This window comes from Adiantum capillus-veneris, chromosome 13, assembly GCF_014529385.1.
Source record: "Adiantum capillus-veneris isolate H3 chromosome 13, ASM1452938v2, whole genome shotgun sequence".
Classification (NCBI taxonomy): Eukaryota; Viridiplantae; Streptophyta; class Polypodiopsida; order Polypodiales; family Pteridaceae; genus Adiantum; species Adiantum capillus-veneris.
The window spans coordinates 73,958,292-73,975,579 of NC_140943.1; the positions used below are offsets into that span (position 1 = coordinate 73,958,292).

The 17,288-nt window shown below is 42.4% G+C and overlaps 2 protein-coding genes and 2 non-coding genes across 4 annotated transcripts in view; 3 read left to right on the forward strand and 1 right to left on the reverse strand.

Moving 5' to 3' along the window:
- The first annotated feature begins 3,779 nt into the window (after positions 1-3,779).
- Positions 3,780-3,853, forward strand: TRNAR-UCG (transfer RNA arginine (anticodon UCG)). The gene has a single exon. It is a non-coding gene; the product is annotated as a tRNA-Arg (tRNA).
- A 4,076-nt stretch (positions 3,854-7,929) lies between these two features.
- On the forward strand, positions 7,930-8,507 carry LOC147444256 (uncharacterized). Its single transcript, XM_086527819.1, has one exon. The coding sequence runs from the start codon at positions 7,930-7,932 to the stop codon at positions 8,455-8,457; it is 528 nt and encodes a 175-aa protein (XP_086383945.1). The 3' UTR covers positions 8,458-8,507.
- Positions 8,508-9,175: 668 nt separating this feature from the next.
- Positions 9,176-9,262, forward strand: TRNAS-GGA (transfer RNA serine (anticodon GGA)). Its single transcript has one exon. It is a non-coding gene; the product is annotated as a tRNA-Ser (tRNA).
- A 5,208-nt stretch (positions 9,263-14,470) lies between these two features.
- The window catches only part of LOC147444258 (uncharacterized), a 61,569-nt gene continuing 58,751 nt past the window's right edge, over positions 14,471-17,288 (reverse strand). Inside the window, exons 5-6 of the mRNA XM_086526937.1 lie at positions 15,037-17,235; positions 14,471-14,952 (exon numbers count right to left, since the gene is read on the reverse strand). Coding sequence (XP_086383063.1) covers positions 14,929-14,952; positions 15,037-17,235 — 2,223 coding nt within the window. The 3' untranslated portion in view covers positions 14,471-14,928. The remainder of the gene's footprint in view (positions 14,953-15,036; positions 17,236-17,288) is intronic.

Consider the following 17,288-nt stretch of genomic DNA (forward strand, 5'->3'; position numbering starts at 1 on the left):
AGCTCCCTCAAGTGAGGTTTTGCAAGCAAGACAGGTACTATTGTCATATGTACATTGGATATTGACAATGAATGATATAGTTACCCTTGAGTCCAATTTTACTGAAGCTGAATCGCATGATGATTTGTTACATCTTGGTCATTTAAAATCACCTGGATGGGATGGTAATACGGTTGAATTCTTTCTCCGCTTTTGGGAGTCCCTTAAGCAGCGTCTACTTCTCATGATAAATCATGCATGGACTGCGCAATCTTTCCCACAATCGTGGAAAGGACTAGTGAAATTGTTTCCTAAGTAATCACTATGTGAATCCTTCTCGCATTGGCGTCCTATCATGCTTATGCCGGTCGTTTACAAGTTGTTGTCAAAATTGATAGCTACACGTATTAAAGATCATTTGTTCTCTGGCATACATCCAGCTCAGTATGGATTCATCCCTTGCAGAGAAATTATGGATAATATTGCCAATGCTTTCGTTTGAATTGAGTATGTGAGCACATGCACTAAGGTTTGTTCCTCCGGTTCTTCTACAGTGGGTGCATAATAAGCACATCTTGTTCAATAATGGATTGTTGTCATTTTATTAAGTTGTTTAAACTTACATGATTTGAGTGAATACTTACGAAAGGGGCCAAGAGAGATCAATTGCGGGGTGGAGTAAATGGCCAACTCGTCAGGCTCATGACCTGAAGACCGCAGGTTCGAACCCTGCCCCCGCACGTAATGTTGTCAGCAGGCCCTACGTTGCCGTGCGCCTAACGCTTCTCCTTATCAACGTGTTGTAAGTAGTATAGTGGCTGAACAACGTGCCTAGAGTAAATTGGTCCTTAGCTCCGGAAAAACAGAACAAAACCCTTTCTCCTAAAGGATCGTACTGCTTATCACAAAATCGGGCCTTACTGCCCTATCCAATTTCACTCCACCTTATGATTGGTAGCTAACAAGCACACAGCTATCAACGACTTGACCTCTTAGTTTGGTGGTTCGCGTTTACATGGATGGTGCTTAAGCTTCCTTTCTTCTTTCTTTTTGCAAGGCACCAAGAAACGTTGAAATTTCCTATTTGCTCTTTTCTCTTTTATTTCCTAAAGTGTTTTCTCTAAAAGAAACTTATAGATCTTTCGGATTCAGAGAAGCCTGAGCATAGCCATCGCGTATTAAAGAAAAAGAGTGGATAGCCATGAATGCGTGAAAGAAACTTTCTTTGAAGGAGTTACGAAGGCATAGCTACAGCTCATATCATACTATCTGGCTTATTTCAGGCGAAAATAAAACACATTGTCAATACGATAATGCCGTAACGGCAACCTTAGACTAGAATACCCATTGAGTTGCAAGGACAGGGTTTAAAAGTGCACAGGTATAACATGCATACGTGGGCAGGACCTCACGCAAAAAAAGTGCTTTTTTCCTAAGTAGAAATAATGTATATTAATCAATCTAATATTAATCATGTTCTAACCGTTAGTTGTCGTCGTATGTTCACACAGTAGAAGTCGGATCTATGAAACTGATATAGGTTTCTTTATTCTTAATTATGATTTGGAAATTAGCCAAGAGAGATCAATTGCAGGGTAGAGTAAATCTCGAAAGTGACCTCTCTTTTCCCTTCTAGTTTACTTATATTACAGTTCTAGAGTATATGTGATCTCCACCAGACATGCCCAATGCTTTAGCCAATACACAAAAATGTATACCGTGATTTCGTTGTCTATCAATCACAGCATGCATCTTAGATGAATATAAAGAAGCAAGAAAAAGCGTTACGAGTAGGTAAACCCTCCGGTCAAGTAGTCATGCATGATAATCGGTGCATCCAATTCTTTAGCTCAATATTTCATTCAATCTTTTTCTAAACACTTTAGTGATAGATATTCTTTTTTTTTTCGACACACCATAGGGCCCACAGGGGGAGGTGCTTATCCCTTCCAAATATTAGCCATGTTACATGGTCGGGCAAGGGCCGCGTACCATCGGGCAAGAGCCACGCGTAGGCATCACCATGGCCACCTAATTGATGCACCACATGCTGGGAACGACGGAGAGAACTCGTAGCAACCAGCTAGGAACCTCCTCCTCGGGTGACCCACCCCAGGAGGAGGATACACTCGAGTGTCCAAGGGCAAGAGCCCTAGCAACGTGAACACCAGGTGAGCACAAGGTGTCCCTCTAGAGTGTGACCCAACGGGGGATTTGAACCCACAACCCGTAGGTTGAGAGGGCAAAGCCTTACCGTTAGACCAACTCTTTGGGGACTAGTGATAGATATTCTTAGATTCGGGTCGAATCGTTGATTTTGAGTAAAGTGGCCTTCAAGTGCTAATGGTTACCTCTTTCACGAAGGCCCACGGCAGCCTACCTAGGCCGTGGAAAATTCAATAAAAGTATGATCCGATTGATCGTTCAAAAGAATTCTACTCAATTGTTCAGTTGCATAACTTCATTGGGTTGCGCTATTAAAACATGGTTCGGATTCACGCTTACGCTCAGGCAAGAGAGCATTGGATTCTTATTCAAGCATTCAACGATTGATTGGAAGGGCTGCACACTTTTCGTAAGGAAAATGAAAGAGTGATAGATTATTACTGCTGAGGGTCAAATTGTTGATTTCACGCAAGCAAACGGCGCTATCTCCGCATTTTGTCTTGCTGGTTCCCTATAGCTTTGCATCCTTTTCATGGCCTCAAAGCAGGAAGGGGCAAAGTAAGCGAAAGAAAGATGATCGCTACGCTCAGGCTTCCCTTAGGGGAATCCTTTCGCTACGCTTGCCTCTTTCCGCCGTGGAAAAGGTTGGCACAAAGCGAGTTTAATTCTGTAGGTCGCGCATATGCTCATTTCGATCGGTGAAATCAATTGGTTCGATTCCAGTCGTGGGCTGCTATTAATATTAAGACCCAATTTTCAATTTAAAAAAGAACAACTCTACTATGTTAATTTTGTTGAAATTCCCCTTTATCGATGTGCTGCTTTGTGTGATGTTTACAGGTCTGGTAATTGGTGCATTCTGTTGCCAGGTCAATGTCAATCCGATGGAAATAATGTTCTTTCTTTGTAGAATGCAAGCTAGGTTTACAAATCTCCAGGAACAACTCGCGCAGTTACAAGAGCATGCAGCAGAATTAGAGGGTCAACTTGCCCAAAGCCGCAACCTAAATAACGCGTTAACTGAGAAGGCCGAGGCTTCTGAGATTGACGCCGTGGAGGCAAAGCTCAAATTGTATAAGATATTAGTCGAAGCAGAACGTTATGTTGAACCTGCAACCTGCGATCGGGAGGCGATTAAAGGTCTTTGGGTACTGGTCCAGCATCGGAGAAAGTACAAACTGGACATAACCCGCCATTTTCAAACGAAGCCTGAAGCTAATATAGCAGCAGGACCTTTTGAGGTTTTTCCTCCTTCAGACCTTCTATCCACAACACGTAAAGGAAAAGAATTAGCTTTGCCAGAGCGCCAGGGAACCGAACTTTCCTCTGGGGATCCCGGACCGAGTACAAGTGGAGAAGCCTCAGTCTCCAAAATATTTATCCCGGCTCCCTCGAAAGAATTTGTCGTCGACCCTGCCATTTTAGCCTTTTGTTCCTCACTTACTTTAAATTTTCTTAGTTTCCAGGGAATCCTTGGCTCACTCTGGGTTGGTATGACACTCCTTTTATCTTCGAAGATATTAATCAAGAAATTAAGGTGTTTGGGGAAATTGTGGGATATAGTGAAGAGGTGGGTTGGCAAATGAAGGTAGCGCAGAGAACCAGGGGTTGGGCCGACGACCCCCCCCCCCCCCGCACCGATAGCTCAATTGGATAGAGTGTCTGGCTTCGAACCAGGTGGTTAGGAGTTCGAGTCCCCTTCAGTGCCAATGCCTCCGCCCATTTATGGATTTATTTTGTTTTGAAACGAGAAAAAAACGAATAACAGGGATGGGGGCAACATGAATTCCATCCCACCGGGCCCCCTTGTTCGAGGTGTTGCCACGAATCTGGTTGATTCTCCCATTTTCTGCCCATTCGCTCCCCTAGCTTCTGTCCTTTTCCCATTCTTCAGACATATTCACCCCGTGTGGGCAGCCCTTTGGATCGGACAAAGCACTAATCAATGGTTTTCGGGCTTTCTTTTGCGGCTTCATTTCGGTTTTAAATCGCCGGGGTCCTGCGCAGGGCAGGCAACATCATTTCCCTTCTTTCCTTGCCACAGTACAGACGGCATTGCGGGGTGATCCTTTATTACGTATTATAAGAAACACTACAAAGGTAGCAATAAAGGTTAGAGGACGTGAACGGAAGGACGCGCGCGGAATAATTGCTACCTCCCCTCCCACGCAGGGAAACGGAAAGGGGTCAATCACCCACAAGCTTTTTTCGTAACTTAGCTTTGCAAACAAAAGAATGGTAAGAAAGATAGGAATCGTTGTGACGGCGCAGGATCCACCTTGATCACCTTTGCTGAAGTCCGGTGTTGCTGAACAATACCAATGTGGTAAGGTGTTGCTAAACAAGACAATGTGCCACTTTTGTTTGCAGTCCACAATGCGCGAAAAGCGATTAGCTACGAATGGATAGGCATGGTCCAATGCCAGCGAGGGGCGTGATAGATAGATCATTGGGCCTGGCCTCGTAGTCGTAGTGCCGGTTTACGTGTTGGAATACCATGGGGAATGATGGATTTGCCATCAGCACCATCGCACGATCTTACATAGACACGTCGCCAGCACATACCTACTCACTAATGTACACAATGGTAAACGGTAATCATAAGTATGTGTGTAAGATGGGCTTAGTACGAGAGGACCGGCATCGAGTCGTTGTCGAAATCATCTTCAACGAAAAAAAGTTATTAATGACCCTAAGGATTGAAAATTTCCTAAAAGCGAGAAAGACCTAACTTTTACCTTTTTAGTGACTAAGTTAGCGACTGACGCAAAATACACTCTTGCAGACACCAAAAATAGTGCAATTTACGAAAAAGACAGCAATTAGCCCTTCGCCAATCCGTTTGTATCATGGGTAATTTGGTAACCACATCTATAGTATAAAAAACATTTCTTTTGTCTTGACCTAGACCATACGACGATCTGAGGCTAAGCCATTGCCCTGCTACGTGCCATTTAGTTTAGAAAACGTAAGTTATAGCAAGCGTAGCTCTGGAATCCCGGGTGGGGAGCCAAAGCGTAACGATAAGACTGTTTCTTTACTTTTTTTTTGTTTTTAAAGAATTATTATTAGTTACAAAATGACGCTTGTAAGAAAAGGTAAGCAAAATCAACGTTTTAACTAATCCTTGGAATGGAACGATTAAAGATTTAACCTTATCCTAACTCACAAAAAACTAGCATAATTGGCATATTTAAGATGTACGGGTTTTTTGAGTTGAGGTGGATAACCAATCTATCCGATTGGTTTGTAAGACAGCCACAGAAGCGATAGCACCGGAGAGCTCAATTACCTTTCATGCCCTTTCACTGGTTTTCACCATCCTAGCTTTCTTTCACTTTTTAGTGATAGTGATTTTATTTGTTTTTTTTTGTTTTCCCTCTTTTTTTTTGCATTATAATATATGATTTCGCGGTGGTTTACGTAGGGTCCTATCGACCCATAGAACTCTACGGAAAGTGTAGACGGAAGTACAGGAGTAGTCTTGACGGAGGGTGTTGGCATTTTTGTTTTCGCCGTTGTTTAATCACAAAACACAAAGAACAGCCATGAATATTAGTATTAATAACCGCAAAACAAAGTTTTAAAGTAACAATGAATTTAGGTTGTTGTTTTAATTTTAAAAAGCCCCCAACAAACTCCCCGCAGGCTCCAACCCCTGGCCCAATTAATGAGGTTCCCCCCATTAACCTACCGCCAGCAGAAATTCGCCCATTTGAGACCGAACTTACTTTATCACACTGGGTTAAAGAGACGGCGCCATCAAGTACATCCACGGTGCCGCCGCAGGCTGCAGAGACAGCAGAGATAGTCAACCTTGCTTCACCTTTTGAATTCTTAAACTTTACTGTAATTTACATGATCGCCTTGGCCTTGATCATTCTAGCAGTCATTTACAGAAAACGTATAAAACTTTTTAGTGTAAAGATGGCTCTTTTTCACGAACCACAAAGATATAGGGACTCTATACTTAATCTTTGGTGCTACGGCTGGAGTAATGGGCACATGCCTTTTGGTATCAATCTATATGGAATCAACATAACCTGGCCACTAAATTCTTAGTGGACATTAACCTTATAATGTGTTAATAATTGCTTACACTTTTTTAATGACATCCCTTCCGATTACGCTGGTGATGATAGGTGGATTTGGTAACCGGTTTGTTCTGATTCTTACAGGCGCACCCGACATGGCATTTCTATGATTAAATAATATCTTATTTCGGTTGCCGCCACCTTCGTTGTTGCTTCTATTAAGCTTAGATCTAGTAGAGGTGGGCAGTGGCACTGGGTGGACGGTTAAAAAAAAAGGTCGTGCCCTGTGGAGACGTGGGGAACAGTAATTCCGCTTGATGCGGGAACGTCCTTACTACAAAGAAAGAAGCCAAGCCAGGCCGCAGACCTTGAAAATCCAAACTACTGTATAAATCTTTACCACGAAAGGACAACCTGCTTGGGGGGATTTGCCCTCCCATCAGAGACTCAATGCGGAATATCTATCACTCCGCGGATGGCTTGTAGGTATGACAGATAAAGATAGCTGTTTTGGCAACATGCTCTAAGACGCAAGTACGGCTTAAGTATCCTTATTGCCTAAAGCAAGTACGATCCATGGTTTACTACGTTACGTCAGGAAGATGCTTGATGTAGGGTTTGTCGATGCGCATAAGATCATGGAAGTGTATTAAATTGAAGGATGCTAGCTTAACACGCGTGGGCCTGGAATGACCATGTATAGATTACTTTTATTTGTTTGGTTTGTTTTAGTGACAGCATTCCTACTTTTACCATTCCTTCTCGTGCCGGCAGGTGCAACTACCATGTCATCAACCGATCGAAACTCTAATATCACTTTTTTTGACCCTGCTGGAGGAGGGGACCCTATCTCATACTAGCATCCTCCTTGGCTCCCTAGTTATCTAGAGGTTCATATCCCCATTTTATCAGGATTTGGTATCATTAGCTACATTGTTTCTACTTTCTTCAGAAAACCTGTTTTTGGTTATTTAGGCATGGTGTATGCCATGATTAGTATTGGAGTTCTCGGATTTACTGCTTGGGCTTATTATACGTTTATTGTAGGCTTAGACATGGATACACGTGCCTACTTTACGGCGGCCATCATGACTATCGTCGTGCTTACTGGAATCAAGGTTCCTAGTCGGATTGTTATCATGTGGGGAGGCTCGATATAATACAAAACACTCATGTCATTTGCAGTAGGGTTTATTTCTCTGTTTACTATAGGAGGACTTACTGGTATAGTTTTGGCTAATTCCGGGATAGACGTTGCTTTATACGATACTTACTACGTGGTTGCATATTTTTATTATGCATCTTTTATGGGAGCTGTTTTTGCCTTATTTGTAGGGTTCTATTATTGGATAGGTAAAATGCCTGGTCTTTAATACCTAGAGACTTTGGGTTAAATTTATCTTTGGATTACTTTCTTTGGAGCGAATCCGACTTTCTCTCTCATGCATTTCCTAGGTCCTTCAGGTATGCCATGTCGCATCCCTGATTATCCAGATGCTTACGTTGGATGGAATGCTTTAAGTAGTTTCGGCTTTTATGTTTTCGTATTGGGGATCCCTTGTTTTTTATAGTAGTTTTTAAAACTTTGAGCGATGGGAACAGGTGTGCTCCAAGTCCTCAAGGTGGTGAATAGAATTCAACCATATTTGAATGGATGGTCTACAGTCCTCCAGCTTTTCATACTTTCGGAGAACTTTCAGCTATCAAGGAAACCACAACCGTTTCGAGAGATCCCCCCGTGGTTTTGTTGATGCCTTTGCCGGTCGGGAATGTCGATCTCGGTGTAGTCGATTTGTATCGTCCAGTGATCAATCGACTTCATGCAGAATCTCCTTGGAGATATGCATTTGATCATTGCGAAGAGCTCAAAACCATCATTGAGACCTTTCAACAAGGGCGGCTATTAAGGCCTGAAGATACTTATGATTTCATCCAACAACTGTATCCCAAACAGTTGAACTCGTTATTAGGGTCAATATTTAGCAGTATTCGCCCTAACTTGGATGCATTTGCCAAAGCACAATACTTAATAGTATCTAAAACTTTGGAAGAGCAAAGTTCGAATTGTTTCTTAAAATTCATTAACATTACACACCGTACAATAATAGACATGGGAATTGCTAATCCCGATCAGGATTTAGATCATATTATTGCGACTGTACTTCCACAGGTTCGTCCAGAATTCACCGTAGCTGTTACTAACGACCTTTTGGTACACATCATACCGCCGTTTCACACTTACGATAAATTATTAGCCTTCATAAGTTTCTTAACTTAAATGGTTTAATATAAATGAGTACAAAACAGAACTTGAAAATACAAACTAACGCTGGGGGAAGGTCCGATCCCTTCCCTTCCCGGAGGTATGGCTGAGCGGCTTAAGGCATTGGTTTGCTAAATCAACATACAATACATTGTATCATGGGTTCGAATCCCATTTCCTCCTACACTTTTCCTTGATGATTATGTTGAAGTACAGTACAGAATCGAAAATTACAAGACGCTCTTTCCCAATGATATGATGGCCAGGCCGTTAAGTAAATCAGAGCTAGGTTTAGTCGCTCTATGAATGGTCAGGCTATTAAAGGTCCAAGTCTTCTTTGGCCTTTTTTTAAAAGTTATCGTGCACTGATTGAAGCGTAATTCCGTCCGTTCTTTACGCATGTATTTCCTATTAAGCTTTCTTCGCCTCGCTTGATAAATGTCAATCCTTTGCCTTTCGCCATTCGTAACTTGATCAAATGACACCATAATAGCTCGTAATTGTAGAGCTGCTAAGAGCATAGTTATATGTAAAGAGACTCACAAGTTATCGTCGTCATCTTCTTTTCACGGGTTTCATTATTATATAGGTTTGTCTTGTTTTTTTTAAACAAAACACAAAAAAGCTATTGCTTATATGTGCGTGCCTATAGCCCTTTTTTTTATAGAGTTTAGACTTTTAAAAACAAACTAAGACACTTTAAAGAAATAAAAAAGAAATAAAAAGGGTCTAAGGAAGGGTGGCCGAGTGGTTTAAAGTGTAGCACTGGAAATGCTATGTAGACTCCTGTTTACCGAGGGTTCGAATCCCTCCCCTTCCTTGCCATGAATGAAAGTTTTCAACTACGAGAGTACTAAATCTACAGGAAAACCCCATCTCACACGTACGACTACTAAATATCTTTCTTCTTACATCGTTCCTTATTAACATAGTAGAGTTGTCCTTATTTAAATTTAAAGCATTGGTGCTTAATATTCATAGCAGCCCACGACTGGAATCGAACCAATCGATTTCACCGACCGAAATGAGCATATGCGTGACCTACAGAATTAAACCTAGGTGTGGGATATATGACTATTACTACCATCGAAGCAACACAACCAGGCATTTCTCTCTTCCTTTGCTTAACTGTGCCCGGCACCACTGAAGATCTTCACTCAACATAGCCTAGGGTGCAACCGTGAGATGGGGCATACCTCTAAAGGGAAGATACGGGAGAACGCCGAATGCATGTGCTGCAACTACGCCAGCTATCCATCGAAAAGATTAACTGACCGGCGGAAAGAGGCAAGCGGAGCGAAAGGATTCCCCTAATGGGAAGCCTGAGCGTAGCGATCGCGTATTAAAGAAAAAGAGTGGATAAGCACCACTATATTATGAAATCTACAATTGCTTACTTTTTATCGACGATTTTACCATTAAACAAAGAATCTATCATGGTTGCTCGCTTTGTGCCTATAAAACAAGTGACAGCACTATATAGATTGCTTTAGTAGCACCTTTATGTAGCCTACGACACAAGGATAAAGCGTAATGGCAAGCACCATCCTAGCAAGCAAAGATGCAAAACGGGAAAGCTATCTTTGCTATATTATTTTTACTCGTAAATAATGTATCTACATGGATTAACAAGCATACATGCATGCATGCCTTATAGAGCAGAGCATTTGTTTAATCCCACGGTCAAAGGCAAAGGGAAATTAAGTTTTTCCTTTATCTGGTGGTTTGCGTGGTAATGGATGGTGCTTGAGATCCCTATCGCATCTTTTTGTCTCCTTTCTTGAGGTTGAGGAACCGCTTTAACCTTATAGCTACCGGCTGCCAGGGCTTAGGTGACAGGTAATGCTCCCTTCCCTTACGGCGATCCCGTTCCCTCCTAAATTGTCCTATCAGGAACGCGCCCACTAGGCTTCCCGTTGCCCGAAGTGGAGACGGCCACCCCTTGGCGGCCTTGCGCCCAACTGTCATACAACAAGTAGGCAAGAAAACCGACAAGGAAAGCAAGCAATAAGAAGGCCTTGCAATTCTTAGTTTTTGGTTAATTTATGACAGGCAAGGCTGGATTGAAATCGCAAAGACAGGCATACACGGGCAGGAACGCTAAGGGGAACTAAGGAGGTGCTTTTTTGTATATAGAATATACACTTTTCAATGTAATATGAATCATGTTCTAACCTAACGTCATCATGTGTTTAAACGGTATAAATCGGATTTATGAAACTGATATGGGTTTCTTTCTTTATTGGGGCTGAGTGGCAGAATAGAGCTCGGTGCCTCGTACTGAGAGGCATCATGTCCTAACGGAGATGTTTAAATTTTGAAAATCTAAATTGTTGTCATTGCATCAAATGGATTGGCACTCTATATTATGGCCAGGTGAAATAGTAAAGCCTAATCAAATTGTGAGGCATCTTGGATACCCGTTGGCTTGGTCACTCAACAATGCCAAATTATTGGATTGGGTTGAATAAGCTGCGGTCTAAATTGCACTATTTGAAATTGTCTACTTGGCCGCTGCATGTAAGGTTCGGAATAGTGCGGTCCATCTTGATGGCTTATATGCATTTTTTTCCTGCCATTGTTGTATTGGACACCCTGTCATCTTACGCGTTTCATGTCTTGGATTTTAGAGCACTTTTGGTCCACTTGCTCTCAGAAAAAGGGTCTATGATTGCTCGCGATGGATAAGTTGTGTACTCCAAAGCGTTGTGGTGGTATGAATATTCTACATTTGTGTTCTCTTGTTACAGCAAGGAAGGCCACCTTGTTATTGGGTGCTCGTTGAGCAAAAATACCCCTGGATGCAAATGTTTGCGCTTCTCTGCTCTCATGCGATTACTACACCGGCTTTTGGCCACACTGACAACCTTCATACTGGAATGTGGTTCTTGGTAAATTTAAAGCTATGATTACTAGATGCCCCCTTGCTTCCAGTCTTGTGGCTGATTGGAAATTGGTCATAAAGGAATTGTTGTGGCATGTTAAGAGATGACGCCTGTGGCAATTCAATTCAATTGAAGAGTTTGCATTGGAGTCGGGTTCTCTTGTTCAACGCTCTCCTAGACAAGGTTATTTTCTCTCCCAAAAAGGTATTGACACGATAACGGATGTGAACAACCCTGATGGACGAGTGCTCTCATTTAAACAGGATGCTCTTACTTTTAGGCTTGGGATGCACTACAAGCATATGTGGAACACCATTAAGGATAAGTTCGACTCTATATCTCCCATTCCGCCGTTGGTTGCAGAGGATCGAATCTGTAATTGACATTATGTTGGTTTTTCGATCCTCTCAATATTTGCAAAGAAGGTGTATTGTCATTTGTAGTCATATTCCTAGATACGACGACACTGTAATAAGGTATGGAACATAATAACAGTGTGACATGGTGGTAGAGTAAAGTTACGAAAGTGTGGCATACTAAGCTACCGTTCAAGGAGAGATTGTTTATCACGAGATGCATCGTTGGGGTTCTCCCAACTGGTAAATTTAGAACATTGGCCTCTTCGTGATGTGTTCATTGTGGTGCAGGCATTGAGAATATTCCACATTTATTGTGGTCTTGTTCTCGTAGGCAAGAATTTGTGGGTTGCATCTCTATAGCTCTTCACTTGCGTTTCCCTGGCATACATTTTGGTAGATCTTTCTGGATCTTTGGAGTGCTTCCACAATTGCTTTGACCGTCCACATGCATCTTCGGTTGGGTTAGATTTTGGTGCTATGGACAATGTAGAGAGCACGGACTTTCCTCATGTTTCAACAGATTCAAGTGGAGCATGTTTCCTTCTTCAAGATATCTCTTCAAGTTGCCTATGACTTGGACAAGCTCCCCGTTAGTCATTACAAGCTCTACTTTGATTGTTTCTGATTTACTGTTTGTAATATTTTCTATGGGTTTTCCTCGTTGTGAGGTTTCCCTTGGTAATTCAATCTGACATTACTAAAAAAGAATGTGTGTGTGTGTGTGTGTGTGTGTGTGTGTGTGTGTGTGTGAGAGAGAGAGAGAGAGAGAGAGAGAGAGAGAGAGAGAGAGTGCTTAGATGCAATTCACAAGAGGAAAGGCAGACAAAAAAGAACACTCAAGCTATTGAGACACATATCCATTTTAAAATAGGACCATATCATGAGCACAAATAACAACATTTTTAATATGAAGAGCTATTTTACAAAATTCATTATGGTGAGTTGCTGAAATGATTAATGCATAAGTACTCAACATAATAAACAAGAATGCAAGGGTTCACACAATACAACTCCTGATGAGAAAAAGGCCTACCTCTCAAGTTAGAGAGAGGCAAGAAGAGATGAGAGAATTGTCAATCATAAATGCCTTCAAGAAATTATTAAAGGCGTAATTTTGTACACATTCTCAACCATTCTTAAGAAAATAAATCCATAAATTCAGAAAACATCACATATTTTCCCTAACACAAAAAATTGGGCAACAAAGAGATTACAAACCGTAATCTATTACTCTACACAAAATAGCTTTACAATTAAGGTCTAACAATATATACACCAACCTAAAAACCCAAGCAAAACAAGACTATCTACAACATGAGACTAATGCTCGTTAGCAATACCTATACCTTACTACAAACCATGCACAATAATAGGTATAGACATTGCTTCATTGCAAGTCACAATCCCGATGAGAACATAGATAATCAAGCAGGGAGGTGGCAAGAGACCAAGGGCCCATATACATACAGCTATAAGTATAACTACCCACACCTCTCTCTCTCTCTCTCTCTCTCTCTCTCTCTCTCTCTCTCTCTCTCTCTCTCTCTCTCTCTCTCTCTCGTATAAGAGTTAAAAGCATAGATCTGAAAGCAGTGCTCGAAAAAAAACCTAGGTTTAGTGTAATCCCACCTACAAATATTGAAATTTACCTCTAAATTTTATATTTGAAAGTGAAACACTACCAAATTTTAACAAAAATTAGTGTACTTCAATGTAAAAACCTTCAAATTTTGTCGATTTACCTCTGTTGTCACACATATGTAGGTTTGCCAAGTTTTTTGGGAAAATGTTTCTTTTCGAGCATTGTCTGAAAGGTCTCTTACAAGTGTTTATACGTCGTCATATATTCTCTTCTAATAGCAAGAAGGGCGACCACATGTGAAAAAAAAGAGGAAAGTGGAATAAATACATCACCCAAGTGTGGTAGACTCGTTCTCCCAATTTCCTCACGAGTAAGAGACCTTGAGTTCAAGACTTGTCAGATAGATGTCTGAGCCTCCTCAAATGTTCCTTGCTCAAAATTCATAGCTGGAAATTGGTGATCTGAACATATCGTTATCGAGCCAGATGGAGCCTCGTAATAGCATGTCTAGCCAATGGGAAAAGTGACCACTAGTTTAACCCTCATGCTCATTTGATCACTCTTCAAAACTTGAGGTGCACTCTTCAAGCACAGTGACCTCATGAAACACGGTTTCTTCTCTTTCTTTCAAGAGTATTCAGCTCACACCTGCCTGCTTGCAGCATTGCCAACAGCATACACACACACACACACACACACACCATTATACAAAGTCTCTGACATCACAGAGCGGCCACCTCACGAGTGTCACGTACCTCAAATTAATATGCGGTTGGGACATGATCAACTTCCAAACAGATGATAGTCCAAGGCAATACAACCCAAAAACGAACCATGAAATATTTCGTTGAGTAAGACGAGGAAGCGTTATCCATATAGCTAGTGCAGGCAAATGGCAAACATTAACATCAGCAACAGCTCTTGGACAGCCATTACACTTTTGAAGTTTATTTATTTTACTTAAAAGGATTGCATCATTACGCCTAAGTCGACTGATCATTATATTCCTTGAAAAGCAGCTTAATTTTCTTATCCACGCCCCGGATATTGTAATGTATAAGGTGCCTTTCAAGACAATGCTAGTCAGCACAATGAAAATTTAAACCTCCACCGATAGAGCTCTGGGCATCACATTCGTACGCTTGATTTTTATAATGAGAGACGAAGAAGTTTTACATGCGACCAAAAATCGAATTGTTGACTAAACCAAAAATGCTAAGCGATACATACTGGTAAAACCATCATCTACACGAATATCCCTGCTCACAAGATATTTGGGGTTTGTTTTCTAATTTAAAAACATAAAAAGACTAAAGATATAGGGTTGGTGGACGACATTCAGAAGGTCACACACGCAGGTTAACAATTTATACCATATATTCACGATTCCATCCTTTCCGAATGGAAGCTTGCGAGACTTGTATACAAAGCAAAGCAAGTTAGCATGTATGTGCTAATTTGCATGGCTTGGACATGTACAAAGAGCATACTCATTTTACTTCTCCTGCAAAACCATTGAGATTTGTGGTCATGAGAGCACCTAAGAGGCCTCCAATTTCCAGCACGCACAACAAATAATCTGGTTAGGACTGGGACCAGTGACAAGCACCACCAAAACAAGAGAGACCTCACCATCCAGCGAATATGCCTTGCAATCTTGTCAGCCTTGGAGGTAAGAATCATTCTGTAGAACCCTCCAGCAAAGGGTCAATTAAGATTTAAATTCAAGTAAGAACGATACATATTAAGCACAATTTGAAGAACTTACAAGATCTGCTTCCTCCATGACATCTGCTGCCGTGCTAGCAGCAGATTCGGACCGGCAATTCGCATGAACGATGGGCCCCAGAGAGGATTTATCAAAGCCCTCCACAGAACTCCCGGGAGGAACATTCAAGTAAACAGCCCCTTTATACATCCACTCATCGATCTCGTCACTGTAGAAGTCTTCAAATGGCTCCCCGCATAACGCACAAGTCACTTGATTTTCATCAGCAGGAACTGCCATTAGCTTTTCTGGCTCTTCCATCTTTTCTACCACCTCAGGAAAGAACGCTGGAGACACCTCTGAGCTAGCTGCCCCTGTGCCACTCAGCCACTCTTTTGTATTTACAAACCATTTCCGAGAGACCTTTTTGGCAGATTTCTGTCTTCTATTTCTAGTCACATGCCAGTCCATGTGTTCGCTGTGCTCTTCTTGATGCTTAAATCGAAGTCCACAAGTTTTGCATTGCCTGGGAAAATCTGAATACAAAGCTTTAATTACTGAATCCCGTCTTTCCCGCAACAGCTCTTGCTTGAACTCCGTTCCATCAAAGCCACTTGTTTCGTTGACTGCTTTAGATGGCGGATCCAGAATTCTGGACTCGGTTATCGATGCAGTCGACAATACAACAGAACTTGGAGGCAGCACCTTTCCATAAAGCTCCATTCCACCCAAGGGCATATGAGAAGATGGATTTGGACCAAGAATGCCACTAGAGGGGTTAGAAATGGCTCCGGGTTGCTGGGCTGGAATACAAGTTGGGGCAGGGGCAGATAGTACTCCATGTGCCATAAGAGAAGACAAGAGAGAATTTAGATCAGCACCACTTGCCGGCAGGGCCCTGGAAGATGGTGGAGGTTGCAACACCAAGGGTGTTTGCTGAGGAGGTTGAGAAGGGGGAGGTGGACCAGGCGGCAGCGGAGGGTGCGTCAACCGTGTTGGGGCCACTGTTGGTGGCACAGGAAGGGGAGCAATGGCAACAGAGCTAGATGTTAAACTGGAAACAACTGGAGCCAACTGAACGGCTGAATTTGCCGACCCTACTGAAGATGGTGGTGGCCCAAATGGTAAGGGTGGGCCCCCTGGAAATGGTTGACTCGCCAGGGTTATAGATTCTGAGCCAGGTACTAGTGAGGGGACCAAGGATTCAGGATTCACTTGTGGCAATCCCCCATTAGGTGGTTTTAATGTACTTTGCAGTAAGGCTGCAAAAATGTTGTTCCCAGTTCCAGCAAACTGTGTCCCAGAAAACTTTCTAACAGTATCCTCAATTGACATTGATCCCACCGGTGCAAGAACCTGAGCTAACTGTAGCCCTAGAGGGGTTGGAAACAAACCCCCTGAGAGCTGTGTTGATTCTTTCATGCTTGCTGCCTGTGAATCATCTTGCCCATAAGGGGCTGGAGCAGGCAGATTAACTTTTGTGAGGCTTTCTGAAAGCACAGGCAGATGGCGCTGCAACTGCTGAAGCGACTGCAATAAATGACTAGGGATTTGAGGCAAAACTGGTGTTGTTTGAGTAGAACCTGGATGAGATTGTGCTTGGTCTGGTAAGTGTTCTTTCGCCTTCTGAGCTGGCAAAGGCGGCGATTGTAGTACAACAGGCGGGAACCGTACACGTAAAGGTACTGGCTGCTGTAAGGAATTTGACTGCTTATCTGGCACCTGACCCACAAACTGGGCTGGCTTTGGATAAAAACTCTGTTGATGTAGAGGGCTAGAACTTGGCTGGCTAGGTGGTGGGAGGTTTGGAAAAGGAAGCAGGGAATGTATTTGAGCTCCATTGGCACGTGACGGTGCAGAAACCTGCCGCTGTTGAAAGCTTACATTTAAACTAGCGGTGCCAGGTGGAAATGCCTCCAGCTTTAAATTCACACCACCAAACATAGGTCCTGAGACAGAAGGAAGAAGTGAATGGCTAACCACAGGTGAAATAGCTGCTGCCCCCTCGGTTGACTTCAACCCAGGATTTGTGACATCTGAAAGTCTTCCAAATACAGAGGGTGTTACTGTCCTATTACCTTGCAAGGGTAAAGGCCTTGCCTGTGGAGGGCTAGGGGGCTCAGTGACAGGATGTGGAAGGCAACCAACCATTGGGTGCTGCTCACCAAATAAGTTTGTAAGGCCCAACACATGAGAATCTTCCTGAGGATCCAAGCTAAGTGACCTCGTTGAGCTCCGCAAAGGATCACCTTCTAGATCCTAATAATAAATATAAACATAATTAGAAAGAATAATTTTGTTAGAATACCTCA